This window comes from Chrysochloris asiatica, unplaced genomic scaffold (genome assembly GCF_000296735.1).
Source record: "Chrysochloris asiatica unplaced genomic scaffold, ChrAsi1.0 scaffold00006, whole genome shotgun sequence".
Classification (NCBI taxonomy): domain Eukaryota; kingdom Metazoa; phylum Chordata; class Mammalia; order Afrosoricida; family Chrysochloridae; genus Chrysochloris; species Chrysochloris asiatica.
In genome coordinates, this window is record NW_006408524.1 from 20987296 (window position 1) to 21005594 (window position 18299).

At 38.6% G+C, this 18299-nt stretch overlaps 1 protein-coding gene across 1 annotated transcript in view; it reads right to left on the reverse strand.

The window, feature by feature from the left end:
- Positions 1 to 4123: 4123 nt before the first annotated feature.
- Positions 4124 to 18299, reverse strand: part of ZNRF2 (zinc and ring finger 2) — a 91074-nt gene continuing 76898 nt past the window's right edge. Inside the window, exons 3-4 of the mRNA XM_006832168.1 lie at positions 12261 to 12366; positions 4124 to 4181 (exon numbers count right to left, since the gene is read on the reverse strand). Coding sequence (XP_006832231.1) covers positions 4124 to 4181; positions 12261 to 12366 — 164 coding nt within the window. The remainder of the gene's footprint in view (positions 4182 to 12260; positions 12367 to 18299) is intronic.

Genomic DNA, 18299 nt, shown 5'->3' on the forward strand with positions numbered 1-18299 from the left:
AATTAAAATTCTGCAGGAGAACAAACGAAGGAAACCAAAGGAACCATTCAAGATTAAAATAGTATTTTTTTCTACATCAAAGTATAGAAACCAGACTTTAAAACACACAAACTTTTTAACCCCTCCCCGATAAGTACACCTCTCAAATTGGTAACAGTAAAAAAACTACCCAAGACCTTAGATATTAATGAATCTCTGTTTTGGGATTGATTGGTATAGGATAAGCACTGGACCATTAGGTTGGTTTTAACTGCAAGGCTGGCGGTTCAAACTCACTAAAAGTCGCTCCTCGGAAACCCTGTTCAGGATTCACTATGAGAAGGTATAGACTCAACAGCACTTAACAACAACATTAAATTCTTATGCTTAAAATATCAAAAAGTGCTGATTTTGCTCAATATATTAGTTGCTTTTCTTTTAATTTTTATTCCCAGTGTCTTCACAATACTGAATCCACCTAAAATCCAAACACTTTTAATGTGGGAGAGCAAAAGGAACACAAAGGGCTATCATTTTGCAAATGTGACACTGTAGGTGATAAGCACTGGACTGTTAACGGACAGGTCAGTGGTTCAAGCCCACCAGCTGCTCCTTGGAAACCCTATACCAGGCTGCTATGAGTCGGAACCGACTTGATGGCATTTAACAACAGAAACAACAAAGAGCAAGTAGCCAGGGCAGAAGCAAACATGTGCATGAAGATACTCCATGCTTACAAGTTGACTCGAGGCCCTCAGATCCCGATCCCACTGGTTCATATTTCTGTAGACAACGTGTGCTATCTCAGGTACTAGGTTAGTTTCAAACTCAGGTTCTACAGAAAACCAAAACCAACAAGATAAAATTGACACATAACAGGAGGAGGTGGAACTGTTGATTGAGATGCATGTTCCATAAATTCCATAAGGTCTTTCTTTCTACCATGGAAAAAAAAATTAGCTCATTAGACCATGAAAGAAGAAGAATTTATACCCTAAAAAATCCACCTCATACTTAAGTCTGGTGGTGGTGGTGGAGTCAGTTCCAATTCATAGCAGCCCTACATAGGGTTTCTGAGGCTGTAAATCTTTACGGAAGTAGAAAGCCCCATCTTTCTCTCGTGGAACAGCTGGTAGTTTCGAACTCCTGACCTTGCGGTTAAGCAGCCCAACTCGCAACCACTATGCTACCAGAGCTCCTTACACTGTGGTCTACTGACTTCAAAAGATAATTTTTGTTTTACATCTAGGTGAAGGATTTAAATATATTACTTTGGTATGTAAGATACAGTGGGTTTTTCAAATTAACATTGGTTTTTACTTCTCTTTAAAAGCTTCTGTAATTTCAGATGTCATTTTACTTTATGGCTCAGACATGATGTCACTGAAGGCAATTATTCCAAAGCATCCTCCCCTTTAAGGAACTTCATTCATTGTGAAATAAAAACATACATGCATGTGTCATTGCGTCACTACCCTTCTCTTACACAGCACTCTGGCCCCAATTCTTATTTGAAATGTGCTGAGGTATGATCTGAGTGACCTCCCCATAAAGAGCTCAGTGGCTGCAAGTCTTCCAACTAGCTAACTGTTCATGAAGGCATTCACATTTCACATTCGTAGCCCTACCGTGAAGACAGGCCTCACTCAGTCTGCAGATAACTGCTATTAAGTAAGTTACCCCAAATCTTCTTTGTCTATATTCTAACCTGTTGTTCTTAAATTATATGCATCTTCACAGCAAAACTGTTTCTTGAATGTGTTTTTATTTCAATACCTGTATTCCTAAATTTAAGACCAGGAGTGGAAAAAAAAAAGAAATGGAAAAATATTGGCCTGTTGTGTGCTGTTGAGTCGATTCCGACCCACAGCAACCCTTTATGACAGCGTAAAATTGCCCTATAGAATTTCCTAGGCTGGAGTAATGGTGTGGCACTGCGAGTTAATGTGCTGGACTGCAAGGTCAGTGGTTCAAACTCACCAGCCACTCCTCAGAAACCCTACATAGGGTCACTATGAGTCAGAACTGAATTGATAGTACTTAACAGCAATAATCTTTAATGGGAGAGGAGTGGCATATCTTTTTACCTCAAAGCCACACAGTGGGCTTGAACTGTCAACCTTTTGGTTACCAGGAGGAGTACTTAACTACTGCACCACCAGAGCTCCTCTCAGTATTGGACTGCTGGTTCCAATTCACAGTAACCCTTTACAGGGTTTCTGGGGCTGTAAGTCTTTACGGGAGCAGAAAAGTCTCATCACTCTTTTGTGGAGTGGCTGGCGGGTTCAAACTACTGACCATGTGGTTAGCAGCCCAATGTGTTAAGCCACTACATCCCCAGGGCTCCTTCAGTATAGAAGTGGTCCTCGATGATCATCCAGTAGAATCCCCTGGCTTTCGCCTTAGGCATCCAGGAGAGATCAGGGGCCGTTACTGTATATTGAGCCTCTGAAGACAGAAGCTCTTGCTCCTTCTCAAACCATTCCAGGATTGGCTAAACTGTTGTGCCTTGATGGAAGAATCCAATGCTTTAAGTCATTTCTCTAACAGTCTTCTCATGAAAACTGTTTATATATTGGGAGACATCAATGAAGTGAATCTCTTATTTTAGTTAAACAATGCCATTTAATTTGCTTCATGGAACAAAGTAAAATAGCATTATTCATTCAATTCACTGAACATGTTCAGACAATACAATCAATGCAGTACCAGGAGTAAGCAACATTATCAGGAAAGCAAAACACATTTCTACTCTAGTTCTAAAATTCTATTAATTTTTTTTTCCTGGAGTTGGGGTGGCACCACTCAATAACTGTTGTTATTGTTGTTAAGTGCTGTAGAGTAGGTTCTGACTCACAGCAACCTTGTGTAGGGTTTCTGAGACTATAGATCCTTGCTGAACAGAAAGCCTCATCTTTCTCCCTCCTACTCAGTGACAGGCACCACATAATATGCTCACTATCCATGAGTCAGAACTAACTCAATGACAACGGATTTGGTGTGTTTTTTATACAAAGGTGACTGATTTAACTGAAAGGATGAATCCATAGTGCAACTTTTAGAGGACTCCTGGTGTGGCGCTGTAGGATAAGCACTGGACTTCAAACCAACAGTTTGAAGGTCAACAGTTCACACAAACCAGCTGCCTCTCGGGAACCCTAAACAGGATTCGCTCTGAGTTGGAACCAACTTGACAGCACGTAACAACAACAATAGCAAAACAGTCCCAATGAACTAGTTATGTGACCTTGAGAAGTCCAATTTCTTAACCTATTATGTGTGGTGCTTGCTGTAGGATGATAAGTACTGTTATGCTAACAACGTTAACTGCAAAGTCAGCTATTCAAACCTAAGAGCTGCTCTGGGAAACACTATACAGGGTTGCTCTAAGTCAGAACCAAATGGATGGCACACAACAATGACTGTGTACACTCCTCATATCCATAATGAGAGAGTTGAGAGTACTGAGTTCAAAGCGTGGCAGAGCAAATGAGTTAATAGATACAAAATGCTTATAATAGCATTTGCCACATAACAATGTATATAAATACTAATGAATTAATTTCACTTGCTAATAAGATCGTGTAACGTCCCTCTTACAGTAGTGCAATTATTCTGACCTGGAAGTTTCTCACTAGTCAAAGGGGGTCATCATATGTGCGCCTCAATGGTTTTTTTAAGTGTTAAAATGAAATAAACTAGTATGTTTAAAAGTACCTCAAATACAGAAGTTACTAAAATATATGACCCCATTCAGGAATCAAAAAACTAGAGTTTAAAATTTATTTTTTAATATGAGTTTTTCTAAAGTAGTTAAATGTCTTAAACATACACACAAAAGTCTCAATGAATAAATATGACTGAGAACTTGTAATTTGCCACACTTTATAAAGCAAAGAAGGAGCTCTGGTAGTGTAGTGGTTATGAATCGGGTTGTGAACCTCAAGGTCAGCAGTTCGAAACTACCAGCTGTTCCGTGGGAGAAAGATCAGGCTTTCTGCTCCTGTAAAGATTTACGGCCTCGGAAACCCTGTACAGGGTCACTATGAGTCGGAACCAACTCCATGGCACATAACAACAACAACAACATAAAGCAAAGAAAAGAGAAAAAGGAAGGATTACCTATGAAACAGGAATCTGATGCTTAGTCTGAAGGGTGCTCAGGGCAAGATCTATTTACTTCAAACCATTCATCTATGCAGCTAGAAAGGAACAAAACGAGAAAAATTGAAATACTTTTACTTATTTAATATCATGACAGTCATAATAAAAATGCTTACTTCTTACTCTCAGTATACCTCTGCAGGAAAAAAAAAAAAAAAGATCCCATATTATTATCATATTGGCATATATTTAAAAAACGAACATAAAACCAAACCCACTGTCAATCAAGTCAATTCCAACTAGTGGCGACCCTATAGAACAGGGGAGAACCGCTCCATGGGGATGCCAAGACTAAATCTTTACAGGAGCCAAGTGTCAGCTGGCTGAGTGCATGTCTATTCGATGGTGATTATTCCAATAAGCAGTTAAGGAAGACAGGTTTGTAAAATTATGTTGTGCTTTAAAATATTTTAAACATATTCAATACCATAATAGTTTTAAAAGAAATATTACTTTACCATTAATTAAAAATAAATAACAAGTTTGGACAAATATTTCTCTTCAAAGTTATTAATATTCACTGGTTTATGCCACCAAAAATGTAATTAAAAGCAGCTTTAAAATTTTAATCCTTGATAATGTACCACATTTATTAAAGACTGTATTTATAAAAGTGATTCTTTAATATTTTAATTCTGTCTCATCTCTGCAATAAATATATTGTTGTTGTTTGGTGCTATCGAGTTGGTACTGACTCATAGCGACCCAAAGCACAACAGAACGAAACGCTGCCTGGTCCTGGGCCAACCTCACAATTGTTACCACGCTTGAGCCAATCAATGCTGCCACTTTGCCAATCCATCTCGCTGGGAGTCTTCCTCTTTTTCTCTGACCCTCCACTTTACCAAACATGATATCCTTCTCCAGCGAATGGTCCCTCTCAACAATATATCAAAAGTATGAGAGATGAAGTTTGGCCAGCGTAGCCTCCAAGGAGCACTCTGGCTGCACTTCTTCCAACACAGATCTGTTGGCTCTTTTGGCAGACCATACACATTCAATATTCTCCTTCAACACTATAACTCAAAAGCATCAATTCTTCTATGGTCTTCCTTATTCACTGTCTAGCTTTCGCAAGCATATGAATTTACAGAAAATACCATGGCTTGGGTTAGGCGCACCTTCGTGCTCAAGCTGACATCTTTGCTTTTCAACACTTTAAAAAGGTCTTGTGCAGCAGATTTGCCTAATGCAATATGTTGTTTGATTTCTTGATGGCTGCTTTCATGAGTGTTGATAGTTGATCCAAGAAGAATGAAGTCCTTGACAACTTCAATCTTTTCTCCTTTGATAAGAATGTTGATTGGTCCAGTGGTGAGAGTTTTTGTTTTCTTTACATTGAGATGTAATCCATACCGAAGGCTGTGGTCTTTGATCTTCATCAGTAAATATACCAACATGCACTTGAATTTATAAAAGCATTTCATGGTCTTATTCTAGATCTCTGCTGTCCAATATAGTAACCGTGAGCCACATGTGGCTATCTGAAGTTAAAGTTATTGAAACTAAAGAAAAAATTCAGTATCTCTGTGGCACTAGCCACATTTCAGGACAGGACAGATACAGATACAGAACATTTCCATCACTGCAGGAAGTCCTCTTCCACAACTAGTAAAATCAAGCCTTGAAAAGTTAAGTAACTTACCCAACAATTAGTAAATTACCCAAGCAGGATTCAAACTGTTCAGCATTTTCATTGATGATGTAACAAATTCACATATGCCACAGAGAGAAAAGTCATTGCTAATATGATCAAGGGCAAAATTAATATTTACCATCATATCTTTTTTTTTTCTTTAATGTTTAATTGTGAATTACGTGATAGTTTACACGGAATTACCATTATATCTTGACAGATTAGACTGGTAGGTGAAAAGGACAGAAGAAATTGAAAAGGAGAAAGGTAAACTCATTCAGATGATAGTCTTTCAAAATATCTAAACCAATATCTACTGCCACTAAGACTTGTGTTCTTTAAAGTAACATTCGGTTTGGGTTACAACGTCATTTTCAGCCTGCTCTCTATTCTGACTGGCTCTACAGTAGGTCTTGGTCTACCAGAAGGCACTTTAAAATGAAGTCCTGAGAACTTATAAAATAGTGCCGGCACGTTATCAATTTACAACCATAGTTCTGATTCATCATGGGAAACCATTTAAAATGCCTCATCTTTTCAAATAAATTTGCATGTCCCATTCTAAACTATTTTCATTGGTATTTAAATTTTTACTATTTTCCTTTCTCCCCAAAGCAGCAGCAGGAAATTACGTTCTAGATTTGGTGCTTTTCATTCTTTTTTATTTCCAAACCTGTAACTATGTTGCTGTAGTTGTTGTCAAGTGCCCGTAAGTGGTTCTGACTCTTAGGGACCCTATATAGGGTTTCTGAGGCTTTACATCTTTGTGGCAGAAGAAAGACTCATCTCTGTCCTGCTATTTCAGTGTGTATTCCAAAATACCACATAGCACTGTTTCCATGCTTTACCATAAATGTTACCACATTTTTGTAACCTGTTTTCTTCACTCAGTTTGTCTGAGATTCATAATTGCTCCTAAGTAAAGCTGCTTTCCTGTTTTCATTATATAAATACACTACAAATTATGTACTCACTCTTTTACTGATGGACATTTTCAATGATGCTATGAACGCTGTTGCTGCTGTTAAGTGCCCTTGAGTCGGTTCCAACTCACAGCGGCCTTGTGTAGGTGGGTTTTCCAGCTGGTGGGTTTGAACCACCAACCCTGTGGGCTAGCAGTTCAATGCTTAACCTGAAGCACCACAGCAGGACTATGTGAAGTATGGTCCACAAACAGTCGCAATGCTGGTCCACGTGCTGTTTATTACCCATCTTAAAAAAGATAAGCTGCTTACACCAGAATATAATCAACTTCAACACTAAACATACATATTTAGCTCGACTTTTTTTTTTGCTTACATAGCAAGACTTTCTCAGTGATGAAAGCACTGTATGAATTTACATTCTTCAGATGCAAGGTCCTCTTCTCCTCTTCCTAGACTCACTTTGAAGAGTGGCATTGTCCTGGTGTAGTGCTGTCAGTTAATGTACGGGACTGTCAAGTCGATTTGAACCACAAGGTTCAAGGTTCAAGCTCACCAGCTGCTCCTTGGAAACCCTATACAGGATCTCTATGAGTCAGAACCGACTTCAAGGCACTTAACAACACTGTCCTAGAGGACATGATCAAGGGCGTATTTGTGGGGGGAGTCCTGGTGTGACACTGTAGGGTAAGCACTGGACTGCTAAATGGTTCAAACCCACCAGTCACTCTTCAGAAACACTATACAAGGTTTCTATGATGTTACTTAACAACAACAGTATATATGGGGCTTCAAAAAGTTCATGATAAAATTCCATTATCTTTTCATTCTATTTTTCCATGAACTTTCTGAAGCACCCTCTGGGCTGTAGGATATGTACTAGGTGTCCCTGGGTAGCACAAGTAACTATGCACTCAACTACTAGCTGAAGATAGGGAGCTCACACCCCACCTACAGGTGCCTGGGAAGACAAACCCTGGACATTGTCTAGAGCAGCTCTGCTCTGCTCACATGAGGTCCCCATCAGTCACAGGTTAGTTCCTACATACCACATACTACTAGAGGTATCTGCCAAGTACAGGAACGTCAGTGTCCAATGGGAGCATCTCAGCGTTTCTGTCGCTTCACAGCTTAACTAACACTTAGACTCTGAAACAGTTTTTGACAGCTTCAGTTTTCATTTCCCTAAGTACTAAGTGAGATTGAGTAATTCTTTATGTTTATTGGTCATTTGGGGTTTATTTTCTTTTAAGTGACAGTTAACTTTCTATTTTGATTTACATTTCCCTTAAAGATTTGTAGGAAGTTCTGTTCTCATGAAGATTATCAGCTTCAGAAACCCTATATAAGGTCACTGTGAGTTGGAACTGACTCTATCTATGGCAGTGAGCTTGAGGTTTTTTTATCTGGGTAGTTCAGCTATCATATGCTTCTGATATACCTTAGTTTCTTCAAAACTGTACAGTGATACGGCTTATGGGGAAAATCAAGTTAAAGGCAAACCACTCACACAAATGCCAACTGTGTAACCAGAACAAAGATGTGCTGCATTCCTAATTAATTTTACTGTAATATGTTCCTGTTGTTAAGTGTTGTCAAGTTGGTCCTGACTCATAGCGTCCCTGTATAGTTTCAGAGTTCCACTGCCTCTGTGGTTCAAATCAACCTTATGGTCCAGTGCTTATCCTACAATGCCACACCAGGACTCGACCGTAAATACAGGATGGTGTGATGCTGTAGGATAAGCACTGGACCATAAGCACTCCACCGTAAATTTAAAAAATACAGTGAAATTCACTTGGCAGAAAGTGGATTAAAGAAGGACTGAGGCTATGGTTTGAACCACTGAATTTGTGGTTATCAGTCCAGGGCTTATCTACCTACAGAGCCACTCCAGGACATGTTGTTGTGAAGTGCTGTCAAATCAGTTCCGACTCATCGTGTCCTTGTATAGGGTTTCCAAGGAGTGGCTGGTAGGTTTGGATGGAAAATATTGTGTTCAGCAGTCTAGTGCTTATCCTACAGTGCCACACCAGTACTCCAGGACACAGGCAGGTATTTAGTCAACCTGGAAGTGACTTTTATTTCAAATTCAAGATAGGGTTTCCATTCCCCCCTTATCAATAGCTAGGCTAATTGTCCTCAACACCATTATTAAAAAGAGTATCCTTTTTCTACTACACTATAATACCACCTTCTAGCAAAATGAAATTGTATTCATTTACTTTATAAGTTGGGCTGCTAACTGCAAGGTCAGTGGGTTCAAATCCACCAACTGCTTTGTGTGAGAAAGATGAGGCTGTCTACTCCCGTAACTTAGTCTTGGAAACCACGTAACAGGGATGCTGCTAAGAATCAGAATTCACTCCATGGCAGTAGATTTGGCTTTTTGTTACTGTGTTATTATGTGTGAGTACTTTCCAAATTTTAACTTTAAATCCCCAGAGCAAGTATATGAAGTATGTACTATATTATCCTACTTACAGATTAACCTAAAGAAAAAAGCTAATCAAACTGACCAAGGTCACGTAGAAAATTAGTGGAAGAACTAGGATCCAAATCTCAGGGATTTTGGCTCCAGAGTCTAGGCTCTAAGAGCTACTATGCAATGGAATGCAGCCTTTCTGAGGTCCTGGTGTGGCACTGTAGGATAAGCACTAGCACTAGACTGCTAGCCACAGGTTGGTGAGACATACAAGGAGACAGCCTAATTGGCCATCAACAGAAGAATGGCTGAATAAACTTTAGCACATACACACAATGGACTGTTACAAAATGCTGAAGAATAAGATCTATGAAACACTTCACAACATGGCTGAACCTGGAAGACATTATGCCGAGTGAAATTAGTCAATCAAACAAGGACAGGTATTATGAGACCAATGTTGTAAAAAGTTAAGGAAAGGTTTTCTTAATACAAGAAGCAATCCATGATGGCTGGGGGCGGGGGGAGGCACAAATTATTCACAGGTTAGAAGGCAGACACATATTAACATGGGTGACAAGGCAGGCACTAGACAAGAGGGAGGTTAGCAAAGGAAATATGAAAGTAGCAGGAGCCACAAGGCGAAATGCAATAATGAAAGTGAGTAGAGGTGAATACTGTTAACTGTTGGTACATGGAGGGGATTGAAACCATGGTGTGGCACTGTAGGTTAATGTGCTGGACTGCAAGTCGGTTTGAGCCACAAGATCAGCAGTTCAAGCTCACCAGCTACTCCTAGGAAACCTTATACAGGGTTGCTACGGGTTGAAACCGACTTGACAGCACTTAACCACAACAAAGTGAAATAAAGTGTGTGGTTGGTTGGATGTAAAACTGATAATCTGCTCTGTAAATCTTTACCCAATTCACAATAAAAAGTTAAAAAAACAAAACAAACATCTTTTATTTTTTTCCTTACTGAGCTATGGAGTGCATTTGATCATTAGGTAGATTTCCTATTTGGAAACCCTGCTGAATGGCTCCTATCCATTTTAATAATTTATTTAATATTCATTCATGGCTTTTGTTTGAAAACCATTAATAAAAACCCACCAGCCAATCCTTGGAAACCCTATATATGGCTGTTATGAGTAGGAATCAACTCGCCAGCACTTAGCAACAACGATACGTAAGTATAAAATTTTACCAAAAGCTTTTCCACATTTATTTCTCCTTCTGTTTGTTAGGATGGTGACTTATGAAAATAAAATTTCTAATCTTGTATCTTTACATTCCTAGCATAAATCCAATTTGGTCATGTGGTACTCTTTTAGATATGGATTGTTGGATCTGGAATGCTAATTATTTTTAGATATTTGCATCTATGTTCACAAGTAAGAATGATTTCTAGTTTTCATTTCTGTACTGTCCATGTTTGATTTTGCTATCAAGTTTATACTAGTTTGGTAAGACTACTGGGGAAATTATCCCACTTTTTCCCTTTGTTGGGACAACTAAAGATGGATATTTGTGGTGTTCCTTGAGAGTTCCTTGAAACAGCTTGCTGTCAAACTGTCTTTTGTATTTTTTGGTATTGGTTGTTTTGCAAGGTTAGTCTTAATTAGTTAAAATAGTTGTAAGTCAATTCAGATTTATTATTTCCATTTTTAATCATTTATATTTAATTCTATTTTACAGAATTTCCCTCATTTTGGCTTTGTTGATCTCTACTATTATGCGTCATTTTTTATTTTGTTATCTTCTGTTCTGGATTTTCTTCCTACTGTTATTTTGTGTTTATTCTGCTGTTTTTTTCCTAACATATTAACTGAGAAGTCTGGCTTATTGATTCCCAGTTTCTCCATTCCATTCAACACTAACGTTTAAGGCTGTACATTTCCTTCCAAGGATCACTCTAGGCACATCTCAAGGAGTTCTGATAGGCAGATATTTTCATTATATTCAGCTCCCAGTAATTTCAAAGTTCCATAGGGTTTCTTCATTGATCCATGAGTTGTTTCTTTATTCATCCATTAGTATTTATTACTGATTCTAACAACGTCAACCAAGACAACGGGTTATGTGCAGTACAATTCTTTGTAATTTAGTAAAAATGACTTTATGCCTTAGTATATAAACAATTATTTATAAGACTTCATGTATGCTTGAAAAAACACATATAAAACTTTTAAACGGTTTTACTCAATTTTTCTATTTTGATTTAGTTTGTATCTCCTTGGCTCAATGCAAGGTGTGTCAAAATTTCCCCTTATTTGTCCATTTCTTCTGATAGTTCCATAAATATTTTATTTGGGACCATGTCATTATGTGCACAGAAAAACAATTTAAAAAATTGTTACCTTCCTGGTAAGTTACACTTGTTATCACTATACAGTGATCTTCCTTGTCCCTAAAACAAAGTTTTTGTTTTCGATGTAAAGTTTATTATGTTAGTTTCCACTCACTGGATATAGTTTTTGATCCTTTTACTTTTGTAGTTTTCTGTGTATATTTACATGTATTGCTTATCAAACAGCATCTCTCAATGTTTCAGTCTTTTTTGCAACTGGTGTGTTCTACTTACATTTACCATATTTATATTTAGTGATACACTTTGGCCCCCTTATTTGTGTCATTTACTCTGCTTTCTCTATGCTTCTTTTCCTGCCTTTAAATAACAATCCACCTGATTCTTTTCATTGGTTTACAAGTTAGAAATTTTTTAGTGGTTACCTTAGCTTTTATTTTTTTATGTAAAAAATTCCCAGTGTTGCTAAGACTGTTGTGAGGATACTAAATGGGTTCCCAAATCACACACCTGGTTGAAAACCTCAGCTCTGCGACTTGCAAGACATGTGGCCACGCAGAGATGCCCTCAACTGTAAAATTAGGTTGTTACAAGGCTTTCCTGAGGTAATCTACTTACAGAAGCTTGGTGGGTACAAACAGATGTGGGCTCAATGTTCAATCCAACAGGAATAAACGACATTATCTGGGGGGGGGGGGGGGGGGGGGAAGGCCAGGTAACGGGGAGATTCAGTGAAGATAAATAAACTTTTACAGCCTGAAGGATAATGTTTGAAACTGTGAGAACACTCTAATGTCAAGCTTGGTTACCAGAGAGCACACTTACCCTTTATGATATATGCATAGACAAGGCAGCCGTGCTATAGTGTCTCCCTGCTGCAGCTCTTCCAGGCATATTGCACATTCCCCAGCATCTTTACTCAGTACATCCTCTGAGGAGAGAAAAATACATTCAGGATAAGAAAACTACTCATCAAGTTTTAAAAGATTTATGTGAATGCTAATTTATAAAAGGTAGTGATCAGCTTACTTAGAATTTTTCCATAAATGAATCAAACAATTCAGAACTCGTATTTTAAATACAACCCATAAACCAATGAATGATGCGTACTCCAGCATCTCTCATCTCTGCTTACACCCTGTTTTACATTACAGTAAGTAAGGACAACAGCACAGAATCCAGCCACTTCCACGGGACTCTGCTCTTAAACTTTAACTCTAAGTCTGTATTTGGAATAAATCTTCCTTTTTCTAGGATTCATTATTAATCTGGTACCCAAGGTAATTAAAAGAGATTATTCAGAATGTCATGCAGTGGCAAAGATAAGGGAAATAAAATACTAGTACAGTATATAAAATACTAAATCACAAAGGTAAAATTCAATGAATTACAGAAATCAGTCTGGACATGAACTTTCAGAAAACTGCCTAACGCAAGAAACTTCAGTGTCGAGTTAAAAAACGATTTCTAGAAAATTAGATGCAGTAATTATTTTCATAATCCTTTTCCATGGCAAGGTCAGGCCTATTCCAGAGAGCAAGCAGGGTTGCTTCCAGAAGGCCCTGCAGTGTGTTTTACACCCCTAGAAGTATTTATGAGATTCCTACGGTCATTTTCTTTATAAAGCAGAAGCCCTTTTGAGAATCAAATGAAATCAATTCATGTTTTATATCAGAAAATTTCATTAAAATAGTATTATATGTTAAATTCTAATTTTTATAAGAACCTTGTTTTTAAAAGTACAGTATACTAGCCAAATATGCTTTGTGAGGCTTTTAAATGCAAAGTAACTAAAACACAGCATGACTGTTGTTGTTGCTAAGTCAGTTCTGACCCATAGTGACCTTGTGTATGGTTTCTGAGGAGCAACTGGTAGGTGTAAACCACCGAGCTTGCAGGCCAGCAGCACAGTCTCCTGCAGCTCAGCGGCTCACCACATGGATAAATTGCTCTAGAGAACTCATTGTCAGGAAGCTCAGAGACTGCCATCAGTCAGAATTTTTCACCACAAAATATATTACACATCAAAATAAAAAATTACAAGGGTATAATAATTTCCATAAGCATCAACAAGTCAACTACTTTTTATCAAGCATGGATTATGAACGATTGTAAGATGCACCATTAGTTTTATTCAGCACCAAGTTTGAAAAAAACAAGCTTCCATGAAGCCACGACACAACCCCGATTTGATGGCACTTGTCATGTTCAGAGCTGTTCAAGTGTGGGGAGACAAAGTATGCCTCAGAGCAGATGGGCACATTTTCCACCTTTTGGAATACATAAAAAACACATCTAGATTTAAGTCAAAATGAACCATCAAATCCCATTTATCATGTATTAGGAAAATCATATAAAACCATCATTTCAAAAACAAAGTGCATTACCACACTTCTGCCATATAAACTTAGGTCTCTGATTCTGAACACCAAATGGACATGAGTAGAAGTCCATTAAGTACAAGACTCTGAATAATACACTGCTGACAGGAAAATAACGACCTTACAGCATTTTTGTATGTTGACCCATGACTACTAAGTTAAAAAAAAAAAAAATCTTAGAGAGAATTTCAATATTTTAACCTTGATTTTACCCTGTTTATAGCACAACAAAGACAAATCCAATATGTATATATTACAGCTAACAAAACAATGTCTTCTTATATTATGCTAGAATATTATGTCATTTTTAAATCAACAAGGACAAGGACTAGATGTTCTGTAGGTACTACATTTAAAAAGAAAAAGTGTTTTAAGTTTAATTTTGAAGGCTCTACTACTGAAGTTAATTTAACCTAAATTTCCCTAAACACAAATAACAAAAAATAATCAGAACTGTATTGTCCTATCAAGAAAGGTACACCTTTCTACAAGAACATCCAAAACATGCTAGTTTCAAGAAGCAGCAGCCAAAAAGCCCACTGTAAACAGGTTCTGAAGAAGTCACCTGTGCTCAGAAAACTAAGAGCTCATTCATGCTCACACTATTAAAGTTGTAGCCATCACACAGGTGCATTCTGGTAACTCTTGAGAGTTAAAAGGCAGTTCATTCATTGCAAGACTCCAAAGTTGCTGCATAAAATAGCAAACACTTAATTTTTCCAATTTAAAGTTGTTTGCAAGAAAATCTGCCTTCGTATGTTTGGATTTCCCCTCCCCCTATTTTTGAAATTTTTACTGTACAATTTGGTTGTTTTTGTCTGTCTGGGGAGAGGCCTGTGAGTGTGTTCCCTTCCTCTCACCCTGATTATGATGCAGCTCTTTCAATATTTTAAGGAACAGCTACCTTGTGGTGAGCTCTTTCATTCAAAAAGCATGGAGTTTTTGTCTTCACAAAAGGAACTAGGTTTCACAACTGTAAAAAGTAGTTAGCAATGTGATATATCCAATGTTAGATAAAACCTGAAAGACCATTTAGTCCAGGACACAGACACAACTTCAAGATAATTGGGGAGAGATTATAAAAAACATTATGAAGGTTTTTTATAAGAACTAAAGAGTCAATATTTTAGGACTGTAATTATGGACTGGTGTGGCGCTACAGGATAATGCACTGGACTGAAAAGTTGGTTTGAATAGCAAGGTTGGAAGTTCAACCCCACCAGACACTCATCGGAAACCCTACACAGGGTCAGTCACTATGAGTCAGAATTGACTCGGTAACACTTAACAATAACAACACCATACATTTGGGCCAACTACAAACTAGCTAAAATCGGTATCAGAGAAGTAGGGATGGAAACCCTAACTCCCGCAGTTGTTAGTTTGGATTTACCTTCCCCCAAACACCCATCAAAGAAGATACACTAGAATTACAACCTGGAAACTACAATGGTACTGCCTTTTCCAAACATGGTGTAAATCTACCTAAACATCCAGAGCAGTGAAAGTTTAGTGTATTATTTATCAGTCTAATTCCTTGTTTTATTCCTATTGTCTGCATTAATTTAGATGTACCAAGTAAACAGGAAAAGGATTAAAAGACTGGAAGAGAGTACTGAATTTACTCAGAGGCAGGCATTAGAATTTAAATTAGGGATTCATTCAGTCTCAACACAGAAAATGCAATTACTATTATGTGAGCCACGCCCCCTAGAGATTCTGAAATTCACACCTGCCTCAGAAACATGATATAATTAAGGAAAGAGCAATGTTAAGAAGATATGATTTCCATTCTATTTGTGCAAAAAATTTTATTAAGTCAACCTTTGAGATTCCTCTTCAATATTGACATAAAATTGAGTATTACCATTGTTGTTAAATGCTGTCAAGTCCAAGGCGCAGCTGATGAGCTTGAACCACCGACCTTGCAGTTCAAACCTACCTTGCAGTCTAGTGCATTAACCACAGCGCCACACCAGGACTCCCTAATATTAGCATAATAATTTAATATTCATATAATGTTGCTGCTAAATGTCCATTCAGTCTGATACATAGGGGTTCCTAATAAATAGTTACCCTTGTGGTGAGCAGGCCAGTGTTTAATCCTACAGTGTCATACCAGAATAACCCCATTAAAATGATTAAAAAGCTGAATATTATGTTTAAAAGGAACTCTGGTAGCATAGTGATTATGAGTCGGGCTGCTAACCTCAAGGTCAGAGTTCGAAACTATCAGCTGTTCCGTGGGAGAAAGATGAGGCTTTCTGCTCTTGTAAAGATTTACAGCCTCGAAAACCCTATACAGAGTTGTTATGAGTTGGAACCGATTCTACAGCATATAAGCATCACCACCACATATACACACAAATTATTTTAGAGAGGGCTTCCCCAGTGACCACGTGGTTCATTGTTGTTTCTATTTCCAACAAAGAAAAACACCTGTGTATTTAATTACATACATAACCTGCAACTCAGATTTCAGTCCTCAAAGATTTCTACTCTCCTTGGGGAGCAGAGAAAGCTTAGCAGGGTACTACTTACTCACTGAAAACTGAGACTGAACTCTTGAAGCACTGAAGACCATGAAGATAGGAGTCTAATGGTGGTGAGCCACCAGATGGGCAGCATCCCCCATCTACACTGTGAAGTTGCAGGGAGCCCCATTCAAGGTCACAGAGAAAGATGCACACAGAAAACAAGAACAAGTAGCTCCGTGTGGCCTTTAGGTTTTGTGTCAACTTGAATGGACCAGGTAGGTCCTCGGTGGTTTGGCAGTTATCATCCACTCTTACCCTGGACCTGGCTCATGACATCTAAACTCTAGTTTGTGGGATTTTCAGCCCATCAGCTGACCCAAATACCAGCTCCCCCAGCCTCATGTATCAACAGGCTGTTGTCTGAACTGTCAATTTGGGTTCCTCAGTTTCTGAGACCATGTGGGTGGGTGAGGAGAATTCTCTGGGCTGATCTCTGAACTAAGGATCTGACACAAAGCCTGAGGAGGACCCACCTACTTTAGAGCATCACTGCATCTATGGGCCTGAGGAAGGGCTCAGTTCCTGTATAAGAAGAAACCACCACCAGGTAAGTGGGGCTTATCATGGGAGGGATAATTCTGGACTGCCACTTCCTTGTATATCTCTCTATTGGGAATCCATCCCCACAATCAGAAGAGAACTGCGTTATCCCTGCTGGGAGTAGGTTTTAGCCAGTCAGCTCAGGCCTTACGATGGATGGCCAAGCCCTTTTTCTTCCTATCACTTTTCCCCTCACAGGTTGCTCCTTCCGGGAAAACCTCAACAGACTCCCTAGCCAGCATGGTCATGGACCACTGAGTAGCAGTGGATTATCTGCTGGCGGAACTGGGTATGTGCTCTCCTAACTCCTCCTGTTGTACGTCTATCAATTCTTCTTTTGTACCCTCTTAGTTACAGTTCCAAGGTCAACTTGTGGTAATGAACAGTTGGTGCCCATTCCACCTGACAAACCGACTGGACCCCAGAAGTCCTTAGAGCAGTCAGTGAGATACTTCTACTCTGTCAGGCAGGGTATGTGACCTGACTCAACTGGAAGGTAACACAAGCACAGACCTCTGTCATCAGATAACCCTGAGGTCACCAGGAATGTCTACTGAATGCTCCTGGCACACCGTTTCTTAGAGAGCTATTGTGAATGCCAGGCTGGGAATGACTCAGCGCAAATGACACTGACCTATTTATTCTATAAATGTTTCAGCTTTATTCCATATTTTATAAAGTATTAAAAATAACCATTGTTTGTAGGGGAGAAGGTAGAATCCCCACTGAATAGTTTTCATCTTGTCTAGATGCGTCTGGTGAAAGGCTATCGGGCTAAGACTCTTACGGTTCAATAGTAATTGTTATCATGACAAATTGCTATTGTCACAATAAAGGTAGAAGTTTTGTAGCAAAAAGGGGGTAGTGGTTGATCTTACAGTCCAGGAACGGAAGACCCTGGGACCATCAAGGGAGAAAAGTGGGAGCGGAGTGTGGGACCCTATCCAGAGAAGCAGTGATGCCAGAGATGGAGGAAGCAGAGATGATGACGTGGAGAGGGGCTGTGTGCTAGGTGTGCCCTTTTGTTGTTTGTATGATTGTATATTCCTGAGTGTTGTGTTGTACATCCAAAAAAACACAAAACAGGGGATAGAAGCAAATAGTGTTGAATGTAAAACTGATGTTCTCCCATGTAAACTATTATTCAATTCACAATAAAAACGCAACACTCCCCACCCCCCCAAAAAAAACCTTAGTAGTGTTTTGATATATCACATTGATATATTAACTTGTTACTTCCACTTTAAAGATAAAAACAACAACAAGAAAGTCTCAAAATTAAGTAACTTAACCAGAGTTACAAAGCTAGTAAGACCTGGGGTGGAGACTTACACTTAAGACTGCCCAAGTCCTTGACCTTCTTTTACTGATTCATGAATTTGGCTCAAGTTAACCATTTTACTTTA